General features: G+C 48.8%; 5 protein-coding genes across 5 annotated transcripts; 2 read left to right on the top strand and 3 right to left on the bottom strand.

Moving 5' to 3' along the window:
- Nucleotides 1-64: 64 nt before the first annotated feature.
- BHQ10_009813 (uncharacterized protein) lies at nt 65-728 on the top strand (the record flags this gene model as incomplete). Its single annotated transcript, XM_040882769.1, has 2 exons — nt 65-603; nt 662-728. 2 exons carry the CDS (start codon nt 65-67, stop codon nt 726-728), a joined length of 606 nt encoding a protein of 201 aa, XP_040738315.1.
- A 117-nt stretch (nt 729-845) lies between these two features.
- BHQ10_009812 (uncharacterized protein) lies at nt 846-2,926 on the bottom strand (the record flags this gene model as incomplete). Its single annotated transcript, XM_040882768.1, has 2 exons — nt 846-1,963; nt 2,026-2,926. The coding sequence occupies 2 exons, from the start codon at nt 2,924-2,926 to the stop codon at nt 846-848; spliced, it is 2,019 nt and encodes a 672-aa protein (XP_040738314.1).
- Nucleotides 2,927-3,374: 448 nt separating this feature from the next.
- BHQ10_009811 (uncharacterized protein) lies at nt 3,375-5,963 on the bottom strand (the record flags this gene model as incomplete). The annotated part of the gene is made up of 4 exons (XM_040882767.1): nt 3,375-4,133; nt 4,191-5,449; nt 5,589-5,721; nt 5,766-5,963. The coding sequence occupies 4 exons, from the start codon at nt 5,961-5,963 to the stop codon at nt 3,375-3,377; spliced, it is 2,349 nt and encodes a 782-aa protein (XP_040738313.1).
- A 1,066-nt stretch (nt 5,964-7,029) lies between these two features.
- On the bottom strand, nt 7,030-7,498 carry BHQ10_009810 (uncharacterized protein; the record flags this gene model as incomplete). The annotated part of the gene is made up of 2 exons (XM_040882766.1): nt 7,030-7,113; nt 7,175-7,498. 2 exons carry the CDS (start codon nt 7,496-7,498, stop codon nt 7,030-7,032), a joined length of 408 nt encoding a protein of 135 aa, XP_040738312.1.
- Nucleotides 7,499-7,998: 500 nt separating this feature from the next.
- On the top strand, nt 7,999-11,285 carry BHQ10_009809 (uncharacterized protein; the record flags this gene model as incomplete). The annotated part of the gene is made up of 5 exons (XM_040882764.1): nt 7,999-8,378; nt 8,447-9,083; nt 9,141-10,122; nt 10,177-10,901; nt 10,959-11,285. The coding sequence occupies 5 exons, from the start codon at nt 7,999-8,001 to the stop codon at nt 11,283-11,285; spliced, it is 3,051 nt and encodes a 1,016-aa protein (XP_040738311.1).
- Nucleotides 11,286-11,500: the final 215 nt, after the last annotated feature.

Genomic DNA, 11,500 nt, shown 5'->3' with positions numbered 1-11,500 from the left:
ATCCGACCAGACCGGCAACTATCAACTACTATTAACAACCAGCCAAAATAGTCAATGTGACAAGATGCCTTCCCTCGGTACCCTCCTCAACCTCCTCTTCATATTCATATCCCTTGGTCTCGTTCAATGCAAATCCACCGCCCTGCCCAAATCCGCCGACATTTATCACTGGGCTGTCAATGTGCCGCAGCCATCTCTCCTGGCCAAGATAGCCTATGACCCCGACACACTCGAAAGCAATGTCCTCTCGTATACGCCCCCGACCGCCGAGGGCGGCGACAAGGATCTGAAATACAGGATAGGATTCTATACCACGGCGGCGGATGGATCGAAACAATGGGTCGGAAGTCTGGTTTCGCAGTCAGCGTGGACAAGTACCACCTCAGCGAATAATCTGCGACTATATCTCAGCGGCTCGCAGCAGCATGATTTGTATTATGTTTCGCTATCCAAGAAGGATAATGAGGAGGAGTCCCAGGATTCGATAGGCGTGGAGCTGGTTTACCCCAGTGCTGGCGCACTGCCGGAATTGAATAAGCCGATTGTAGTCAGTCCAGGTGGCACTGCGCCTCCGGAAGAGGTTGAGAAGACTTTTTTCCAAAAGTATGTCGTTCGTCCTTTTTTTTATCCTGTTTATTTCATGGCTAACAACTTCATGTAGATACTGGTGGGTGTTGATGATTGTTGCGGTATTGACGCTATCTGGAGGTGGAGGAGAGGGACAATAAGGCATGTTATGGAGGGAAAGGAGTTGGCAATGGATGTTATGATACACGATCTTTAGATCAGCTGTCCGGTGCCTGGAGAAACCATTCTATGTACATTATGCTGTTATACACCTGTCCTTATTCTGAGTCCTCGGCCGAGTCCTCCTCTGAATCAACTATCATATCATCTGAATCATCTGCTGACTCTCCTAGTTCTTCCAAATCAACTGATATATCATCCGCCTCATCTGAATCATCTGCTGACTCTCCTGCCGAGTTTTCTCCTGCATCTTCTGGCAAAGACTTGACTTCCCTTGAACTATACTCTAGATAGTCCTCTGCTGACGAAGGCCCATACCACATGACCGGAACATTCTCAACATTCAGGTTCAGCGAACTCCGTCTCCGGCGACCCTGCGGTCTCAAATCCCACGTCATCAATCCACGATCCGTCAAAGCCACAATAACATCATCATTCTCTGTAAACATGAGCTTGAAACAGACCGCTTCCATGCGGATTATCACAGGACGTAGCTCAATCATATCATCGTCGTCCATCCTATCCCCTGAACGCCAGGCTTGTGGATAGTAGTCACTCCGATCAAACCGGATAATCTCTTCGGGATTCAAGGCCCAAACATACAGCGTATCCCACTGCATCACCGCGATGCGCGTGCTGTTGGGCGATACGGCAAAATGGCAACCTATCGTGCTCACTGATGAATCCGGGTAATCGCAGAGTCGGGCCACGGGTGACCATCGCGACAGGCGCCGTCCCCTCTCCAGATTCATCTGGTGAGTGCAACGAAGAGCATTCAGCGCAATGTGCGATATAAACAGACAGGCTATTGTACGCCCGTTGACGCGGTCAGCAGATATGCCATAGGAAAGGTATCTCCAATGGCAGAAAGGGGTCCCTTGGAGAGACTGTGTGTCATGCATAGCATAAAAGGGGATTTCCACCGCAAAGGACAGTTCTAGCGACTCTCTCATTCGAACATTAGCGTAATTCCTATGCGCGCCAGTGGGCAATGGTGAAGTCGTGTGAGTATGGTGTTCAAAGTTATGATAGTATCCAAACATCGCAGACCCTCGATGAGTGTGCAATAATTGCCCAGAGTCATTGAATCTGAGGTCGGCCACTGCTCCGAGGGCCGAAACTTCTCGATGATGCGTAAGTTCAATCTTGTTGGGATCATTAGCTGCTGCCCACAGGCCCTGCTCGTCAACGAATCTGGTCGACTTATAAGATTTGACTATTCTCACTGTTAGCCTTGATCAACTCTCGCATGGCCGCCGGGGGAACAGGTAGACGCACAGAAATATCCTCGAGTCGTACCCAAATTGTAACGATGGAGAGGGTCCCAGTAACCCCTGTACATGTCGACGTTGTGATAGCTTCCATTGGTCTGCTCCCATGATATAGCAAAATTCTGAGCGTTCATAGCCGCCAATGCATTAACTTTGAAGCCATCATCTGCGTGGATCTCGCAAATTGTCATTCGCCACTGCCAGTTGCTTATTGGTCGTCTAGGGGTCGCCTCAAGAGATAACATAAAATAAGTCTTCTGAGTACGCTCTCGCTCCCGCTGTAATTCCTGGTTGAAAAAAGAAGGGACTGGCTCTAAATCTTCTGCTCCTGCTCCACCGTCATTCTCTTCGGCCTTGACGAGGACGCCCAGCAAGTACTTGTCATCGGTAGCATATGTACTCTTGATAATGCTGACACGTTCCGCATTAAGGAGCGGCTTCAAGAGGGGCAGAGAACATGTTTGAGTAGTCTCAATCTGTATCCTCCCGTCGGCACCTGCTGGACAATGATATATTCTATCATCGCCTTTGAAAACCAACGCTACGGCCTTTCCGTCTTTCTTATTACACATCGCAGACGCAGAGATCTCAATGGCTTTGCCATCGAATGAGTATATTGTGCGATCGAAATCAGACTCTCCATATAGCAGATGCTCGCTAGCGCCCCGTCGAAGCAGCAAGAAGAGTTCTCGCGTAGTTAATCGCTCAGCATCCACATCCGATTTCTGATCTGTCTGTGCTCTGAAGCCGGAACCGGGGTTTGTCTTCATATGATGGAGAATAACATCTCGGGAAGACGAAGCGATTTTGTAAAGTGTGCGACAGCTCAGAGCAGCCTGGAGGTATGCCGAGATACAGCAGTGTTTGAGTACAAGTTGTACGAGCTCTGCTGGGAGGTTGAGCAGCATGTTTGTTTGTTTGTTGTGGATGTGATGCTCCTGAGACGGAACTCCTCTGTCTTTTAAGGTCGTCTAACTCCGGGCTTGCTTAATTCCTTCCGTCCCTCTCTTTGAATCAATTCTCGAAAGCAATGCTAATTCGAGATGCTTGTTATTTGAATGCATGATGATGGCTTCTTATGTAGTGGACGGACACGCCAAGTGGCGGTGTTGTTGCCTGGTTGTTAACCCATCGTCCCGCTTAAGGCTGAATCCTAATGAGTTGCCCGACAGCCTCATCCATTGCCCAAGTTTTGTTGCTTTGTGATAGTTCGCGAAGACTTATCTCAAATTCATGATGAAATATCTAATTCACACAAATAGGGTATCCTCTAATGCTATATATATATATATACCTATAACTATAGAACTCGTACTCCTCCCTATGACTGATGGCGATCCCAATTTCATCTGCCATCTATGAATCATGCAACGCAGCCCATTCCAAAATCGTTTCATAACAAAGTACAAACTGACTCAGATTCTGCACCATACTGGGACGTTGAGTTCGGAAATCCTCAACTGTCTTAGCAACCAGATCCGTCGAGTCGTCATAAATCCATTTCTCGTTGTCGTCGTTATTCTTCTTTCTACTGTCGTCATTCGTAGCTCGCTTCGTGCGCTGCTGTTTGAGCATGTCCAACACACTGTCGACGGTGCAAAAGGTGCCTGTTCGACCGCAGCCAGCGCTGCAATGCACCACAATAGGCCGAAGACCTGGTGGCTCGGCGTCTTCAGCGCTGAAATTTATTGAACTGCTCCTCCTGGTGATTTTGTTGCATTGCTCGACAAGTTGCAATAGATGATTCGGTTGCGATGTGGTTCCAAAATCGGGCCAGTAAGAGTATTGTAGTTGGGTGATTTCTCGGATCGGCTTGAAAGGATAGTCGGAATGTGAGAGGGTGAAGTGCCGTACGAGAATATATGGTCGCTCGTCACCTGAAGTAAAGAGTCCCTCTGAAGAAGGCTTCTTCTCAGATGCCGATGGACGCTGTGGTGTTTCCGGATCTTGTGGCAGATCCACGTATACGCGTCGCTCTCCAAGAGATTTGACCTTGAAAGGGCCGTAACTGTTGGTGTTCCAATACGGGTGGCACTTGATTTGTCCTCGCTCCATCTCGGCGGTAAGGGCTACAATCACGCGGACATCGTGTTCCCAAATAACACGCCAGAAGTCCTATAATCATGTAAGCTTGATGCTAAACAAGCAACATCTTTTGCAAGGAGTACTTACGACGAATGTGTCTGGTATAGGTGCCTGGGTAGCAATATACGTCTTGTTTGTAAACTTCGCTCCAACGTGATTGGCATTTATGTAATCACATGCGCCAGAAGGGACATCTTGAAGTCGAACTCGAGAGTGGTCAAACGGATATATGTCGTTATACCTGTTCTTTGATCCTTTTTCAATTCCGGCAACCCGGAACTTTGTTGAGGATTGTTCATCGTAGTTGACATGAGAATTGAGGGCCTCTCGCATGCGACGCAACTCGCGTTGTTCAATGTTTAAGAATTTCTGCGATACATCGTGCCCTTTGTCTTCATGAGATGATGCTTTGCGAAGCCATTGCGGGAGATTTTTGGTATGTTCGGGCGTTAATGCGTTAGGAAGTTTGACGGGCATCTGACCAACACCGCCGACTAAATCCATGTTCTGTCGAATATTACTAAAGAATGGTTCGGCTGGACCGGCATCCGGTAGAGAGCAACCCCCTGCTACTGGTACAGTAGATGCAAGATTCAGGCTCATCGGCCGGGCACCCATACCCGATGGTTTGGCGTTGTTCTGACGCTGCTGTCGTACCTGATTCGGAAAGCGACTGGCAAAAGCTGCAAACCCTCCGCGTAGTATCCTTCCTTCGCCGTGCCAGCCCTCCACTTTGAATTTCTTAAGTACATTCATAAGCAACGTGGCGTCCCGTAATTGCACTGTATTTGAGTCGTATACAATAATATAATCACTTTGTCTCCAAGACAAGAACTTTCTTTGTTCAGATTCGTTGGTGAATGTATCCTTGAGCTTTTCGGTATTGAAAGAGGGCCTCTTCAAAAGTGTTGTGGGTATGCAAAGGTTGAGGGATTCCATGATGTTTGCTTGCGAGAACTGAGGATACGGCCTGATGTCAAGAAGCAAGGTCGTTTCTGGCGCTGCTTGAAGCAGCCGTTGACAGTCATCAACCGAAATGAAGTTAATGGGAAGCTGATCTGTAGGTGTCGGGAGTGTCTCTGCGCGTCGACGATCTTCACCCGAGGATGGCAGTGGGGAACTTGTGGTGCCTGGAAAAGACAAGCTAGGGTGTTCACGTCTGTCGCCATCGCTTCGAGCGTTTGATCCAGGAGTAGGCTGATATATGTCAGGTGAGTATGTATTCGGGAAGCCAAAAGAGGGGATTTGGTTAAGTTGTCCCCGTTGATTTTCCATAGGCGAAATTTGCATGGGCGAAGCGTGAACATCAATGTCCATGTTGCTATTGTGAGGTTCTAGAAAGCCACCTGCCCGAGCGTCAGGTCCAAAAGAGCCAGAAGATTTCGTATTTTGTCGTAGATTCGGCCGGTTCGTGGTGGCATCATGAGCAACGCGATCTCCCGTCCGTGAGGGCTCTTCTTCCCCGGCTTGAGAAGCAGAGCCTACCAAACTTATCATACGCGTTTGCGCTGGATTTGGCGATACTTTCTGTAGCCTTGGGCTGGGCATTGATGAATATGATTGTGACAACATATCCCAATTCGTCTTCGTGTGTGGCCCTGGGTTGGATCCTGGTGGGCTGCCATGATTGTCGACAGGAAGACCAAAATAGTTTGTACTCACCGCTGATCCACCAGAGCCACCACCATCGGAAGAATCCCTCGGAAACAGAAACGGAGATGGCATGGTGCCGTTGAACGCCGAGTGCTGTATAGGATGTGTGTTTGACGAGTTGAAGAAACCACCCAACTGCCGGGAATGACGGTCTGCGGCCCAGGGTGATGACGCGGGGGACTGCCTGGTTGTTGGTGAACTCTGCATAGTAGGCTTGTTCTTAGAGCAGAAGATTCTTCTGACTGTAATACCGCGGGCAGCCTGTATCCATATTGCAGTTCAGAGCGTGTCAAAAAATCCAGAACATTTGGGAATATATGTGTGACGTGACGTTGTTGTAAGGTAGTCAGTCAAGATAGATGCTGTAAGAAGGCTCTTAGGGTCGGATACGTCGATACCGAGCAAAATCCTGGGGTATGGGCAACCCAGCGCGATGACAGCAAGACAGGCCGATAAATACTGATATGGCGGACAGCCGCGAGCTCAGCGATCGCCCACGTCAGTCGGTCGTAGAAGGGGTGGATCTGGGAAGGCTGTACTCCGGCCCTGTCCTGTACAGTCTATTCCTTTTTCTTCCTTTTTTTCTCGGGAGGCTTGCGAGTGGGGAAGACTGATATCACTGATCTGCCTGGCTTGGTGTTAGAGGACAGCCCGAATGAGCAAGCGCGACCCCTCTGGTTCTAGCGAGTGCCAATGGCAGGAAGTGTACGTAGTAGTGCGGTGGAGGGGCTGGGCGAGTAGTAGCATGAGGTGAGTTATTTCAACTTATTTCGGGGGGAGCGAGGAAGGAGGAAGTGACGATGTCGTGCTAAGTCAGCAGCGGATCGAGCAATGACGTTATGCCGCACAACCGGCCCTTCTGGAACCTCAGGCACCTGCCAGCAGCGTGGCGATACTTTTACTACATAGTGTGTGTTGTATGACTTGACTACGTGCATAGTAGTATACTATGGTAGAGACATGACCGTTCTCCCATGTGACCATCGCGATGACTGCAGTGTTCTACGAAGTATGCTAGCTCAGGCCTAATCTCAGAATCGCTACGAACGCGGCTTTGCGCCACCACTGCATCGTCACCTGCCTTCCTTCTTCTCTCCTTCATGTAGACTACGTCCATACGAGCAGTCGTGTGGATCGGATAGATGCAAATATGTTTGTCGTAGATCTCGTAGCAAATATGATACATCGAAGAGAATGGCTGGAAATGATACTACTATACACGATATACAGGTACGTAACCGATGTGGGATGACACGATGCTGACCGACAACGCTCAATCGAATCGCCCGTCTGGTTCTCCCTTGAAGCGCTTCACTCTTGTTTGTTCCCAGTCATCAAGATCCTTCGCCATCAGTTTCTAGAAAGAATGAGTAAGCATTCCGTACCACCAGACAGCCAGGTTGCCACAGGCAGCTTACGTAGTATTCCTCCCTGTCGCTACCAACAATACGTCTTCGCGGGTTCCTATTGATTGACTCCTCCCCGTTCTCGCCCTTCAAGCCGAGCGCAATAGCCTCCTCCTGATCGAGCTGCCGCACTTTGCGGTCGTGGCGTTCATACCGGAGGGCGGTGGCCGGGGTGAGCACAAAAGATGCGGCGACGATGACGGCAATGAAGGGCAGGCCGAAGAGGAGGAAAGGGTGTCTGGGCAGTTTAGCTCTGTATATCGTTCCCAAGCGTTCCCCAAGTGTTGACGATGCTGTGGTAGATCGTCGAAATGTTTTTGACCCGAAAGCTGGCATGGTGTAGTGTTGTCGTTGCTTCCGGCCCCCTCGCAGATGCGCTTGTAGCAGAAAACAAAAGGGGATGAATAATACGATAGACAAAAAATAAGTATAAACTGTGAAGTGAATATAGTCCTACTGCACTGCAGTATTGGCGGAGGGTGTCCTGGAAGCCTGATTGTCTGATGGTCTGAAAATTGTCGGCACGCGCGATCTGATTGCTCCTTCCATGTGGGGGCATAGCTTGCGGCTTAACCAGCCTAAAGAATTTACGGCTTTGTTAGTTTGTTTCTCAAGCAACACCTCTAGCTACAACAACCGCCGCTCACTAGAGCTATCGCATTGTGCCTAGACCTCAAATTCTGTTGTTGGGGTATTTGTGACAGCGCTAAATATCTCATTTACACGAGACGCCCAATCGACCAACAATTCGCAGAAAACGAGGTGTTGCCGCCAGCAATTTGAAGACAACAAAAGAACTCGCCCACTCCGCTACCTTACCAATTTGAATAGCAAATATGGCTTCAGGCGGATTTGGTGGCTCACTCTTTGGAGGAAATAAGGGATCGTCAATTCTAGCAGCTGGCCAGCCGGCGCAAACAGGTACCTCGAGCTTGTTTTCAACGAATCAACAACAGTCGCAACCACAGCAGACGCCGCAGAACCCCCTGCCATCGCTCGCACAATCGACGCAGTCTGCACAAGCCACACAGCCTGCCTTCTTCAATAGTCTATTAGAACGCGGAAAAAAGCGCCCATTCGCCACGGGCTCGCAGGACAACAGCTATGGAGAACTACCGAGCCTTCAGTTAGKCCTTGATGATATTCGCAGGAAAGCCAGGGAGCTCGGCGGCCAGGACACAAAAGCTGCGCGTCAAACCGGACGTGATCAAAAGGCGTAAGTTATTAAATCATTCGGCAAAAATTTCATGGGTGGTCTTGACTGATTGTTGACTGATGATCAAGACATTACCTTCTCGCCGCGTCAGGTATCTCTCCGGGACATGCGCTACGCGATCTGAAGGCCCTTGATGCGCAGGCCTCTATACCCAGTCCCTTCAAACAAGCCGAAGGATTTGACCCTGATAATGAGAAATTCATGAAAAGCGTACAACAACGCGGTCGTCAGGCTATGGTTGCAGAGAGTCTTGCTCGCGTCCACCGAGACTTCGATACTTTCTTGGAAGAAAAGGTTAACATGAACTGGGATGACCAACGTCGTAAAATCTTCCAACATTTTGGTCTGTCATCTAGGGATGATTTGGCAGGTGGTGATAGTCTTAAACGGGGTTCGTTTGGCCGTTCTGCTACGCATCCTAGGCAGCCCGGCGGTGCGACAGGCACTCGAAGCGTATTTGGGCGCTCGGGGTTGGAAAAATCTGTTATTGGACAACCTGGTGGTTCTCTTTCCAGCTCTCAGCTTTTTGCAGATCATGGTGATAGGGCCGATGTTGGAGCTCAGGGTCCTGATACTCGCTTTTTGCGCGAGAAAATGGGCCTGTTTGCCAAGAAGGTGGGAGAGCTCAATGCAGCACGACTAGAAGAGAAACCTTTTGCCATCTTCCATGAGTTTGGGAGTGTGGAGGATCATCCCGCTGGTGATGTATGCTCTCAACGAACCACACTTTTTCTTTTTATAAATCTAGGCTAATAATTATAGGTACCACGACAATTAGCAGGAGCCTACCAAGCTCTCATATCTATAACTGGAGAATCGCGCGTTGTGACCAGTTTCGGAGAGCCTGGTGCTATCAAGGAGAGAGAGTTTGCCGGAGACTACCTAAATGAATTAAACACATCAAAAGGCGCTACAAGTTTGAGGAAAAGGATTGTGGAGGGATCTAGAGTGTATTTGGAGAATTTGTTCTACTCCGAAGTTGAGGCCGTCATTGCGAAGAACCCACGCGAAGCGCAACTGGGAGGAATTCCCTCGACTATCAACAGAATTCGCGCCTACATTCGCCTTCGTGCTGCTAGAAAAGATCTCGCACCGGACGGAACGGAATTGCAGATCGTGGGCGAAGATTACTGTTGGATTTTGATCTTCTTCCTACTTCGATGCGGTTTTGTGACTGAAGCTGCTGAATACGTCAGTTCCGATCCAGGTTTCCGTTCGCTTGATCACAAATTCGTCACATATATGACCACATATGCGCAAAGCAGGAGGTTACCCAGAGACTTGCAACAAAAAATCAATGGGGAGTACCAACAACGCCTACGAAATGCGCCAGAAAATACCATCGATCCTTATCGAATGGCCTGTTACAAGATCATCGGTCGATGTGACCTGGGCCGCCGCCGATTGGACGGCGTTGGACAGGGTGTTGAGGATTGGATGTGGCTGCAGTTCGTTCTAGCCAGAGAAGACGACCGAGTCGAAGAGTTTGCAGGAAATGTCTTTGGCCTCGAAGATATTCAGACCGACATTGCAGAAATTGGTCAACGCGTGTTTGCAAAGGGACAAGATACTCCAGGCGGTTATGGAACGTTCTTCCTCTTACAGATTTTGGGTGGCATGTTCGAACAGGCTATTTCGTATCTTGGGTCTCATGCACCAGTTAGTGCTGTGCACTTTGCAGTTGCTCTCGATTATTACGGGCTTTTGCGCGTCGCAGACTTTTACACTGGCGGAGAGGAGATTTGTAAGTTGCAATTATTTCTTGGATAAAATTATGATACACTGACCGGTGTTAAAGTATCGTTTACAACGAAGCAATTTCCGCAAATCAACTTTGCTTACTTGATCACGCAATATACTCGTGAATTTCGGACTGGCAATGTTGAAGCAGCAATTGATTATTTCGCTCTTATTTGTTTGAACGCCGATCTGCCCGGTGCGCTCGGAAAGTCACAAGCATCTGTCTGTCATGAAGCGTTACGAGAGTTCATCTTGGAGACAAGAGACTTTGCAAAGTTGCTGGGTGATATTAGAGCAGACGGCGTGAGAATCAAGGGTGCTATAGAACGCCGTCTCAGACTCATCAAGCTCGTCGACCAAGACGAGTTCCTCAGAACGATCACGGTGCAAGCAGCAACGGTTGCAGATGACAAGGGATTGATTGCTGATGCAGTACTTCTTTACCATCTCGCCGAAGACTATGATCATGTCATCGAAATCATCAATCGCTCTCTTTCAGACACCGTTTCACTAGATCTCGGTCAATCAGTCGCGGACTTCCAACCCTTGAAGCCCAGAGTCGAACATGGGCCTTCTCCCTCTGCAGAACCGGGCAGCAGCCTCAGTCTGACAACAGTCGACGATCCCATGACATTGGCCAGGAACATGATCAGTCTCTACAACAGCAACGCACTCTATTACCAAAAGATTCGCCAAATTAACCGCGATGCATGCGGGCTTTTACTCCGTATGTTGGAAGCAAAGGGTCAAGTTGAAATCGGTAACTGGGCACCAGCACTAGACGTAAGTAGACACCCACATCTGTTTGCTTATATTGTTCTTCGCTAACGGCCCAAACAGGCAATAAACGACCTTCAAATTCTCCCCCTCCGCGCCAAAGGCTCGGTACCCTACATCCGCAACGCAGCCCAATCTTTTGCATCTTTGCCAAGCGTAATCTCACGCAACATCGGTCCACTAATCATCTGGAGCATAACCTGCATCGGGCGCGAGCGCGAGCGACTATATGCAGGTGCCTACGAGAACGAGATTCGTCAAGCTCTTGCCGAGGAATTGTTGGCGATGGCCAAGGATTTGATGTTGTTTGCCGGTATGATCAAGTACAAATTGCAGCCGAGGGTTTATGAGACCTTGGCCAGGGCGGGAGCTGAGATTGGTGCTTTTTAAATACATAATTATGTAGAGAAAGGAAGGAGTGGTCTAGGATTACACATATTGATTGATTCAAAAGCTTCTAATCAATCTACTACCTACGTGCGGTCCATTTGAGCTTACCTGGTATGCAAGTATATATAGTAACTATGTCTCGAATTAGGTGAGCGATTCAAGACGACCAAAGAATTTATTACTGTAAGAATGATCTTCATATACACGTAGACCCA

Source organism: Talaromyces amestolkiae (assembly GCF_001896365.1).
Source record: "Talaromyces amestolkiae strain CIB chromosome Unknown scaffold26.1, whole genome shotgun sequence".
NCBI classification, from domain to species: Eukaryota; Fungi; Ascomycota; class Eurotiomycetes; order Eurotiales; family Trichocomaceae; genus Talaromyces; species Talaromyces amestolkiae.
The sequence above is the reverse complement of the archived record's forward strand: the minus strand, read 5'-3'. Positions and strand labels throughout refer to the sequence as shown.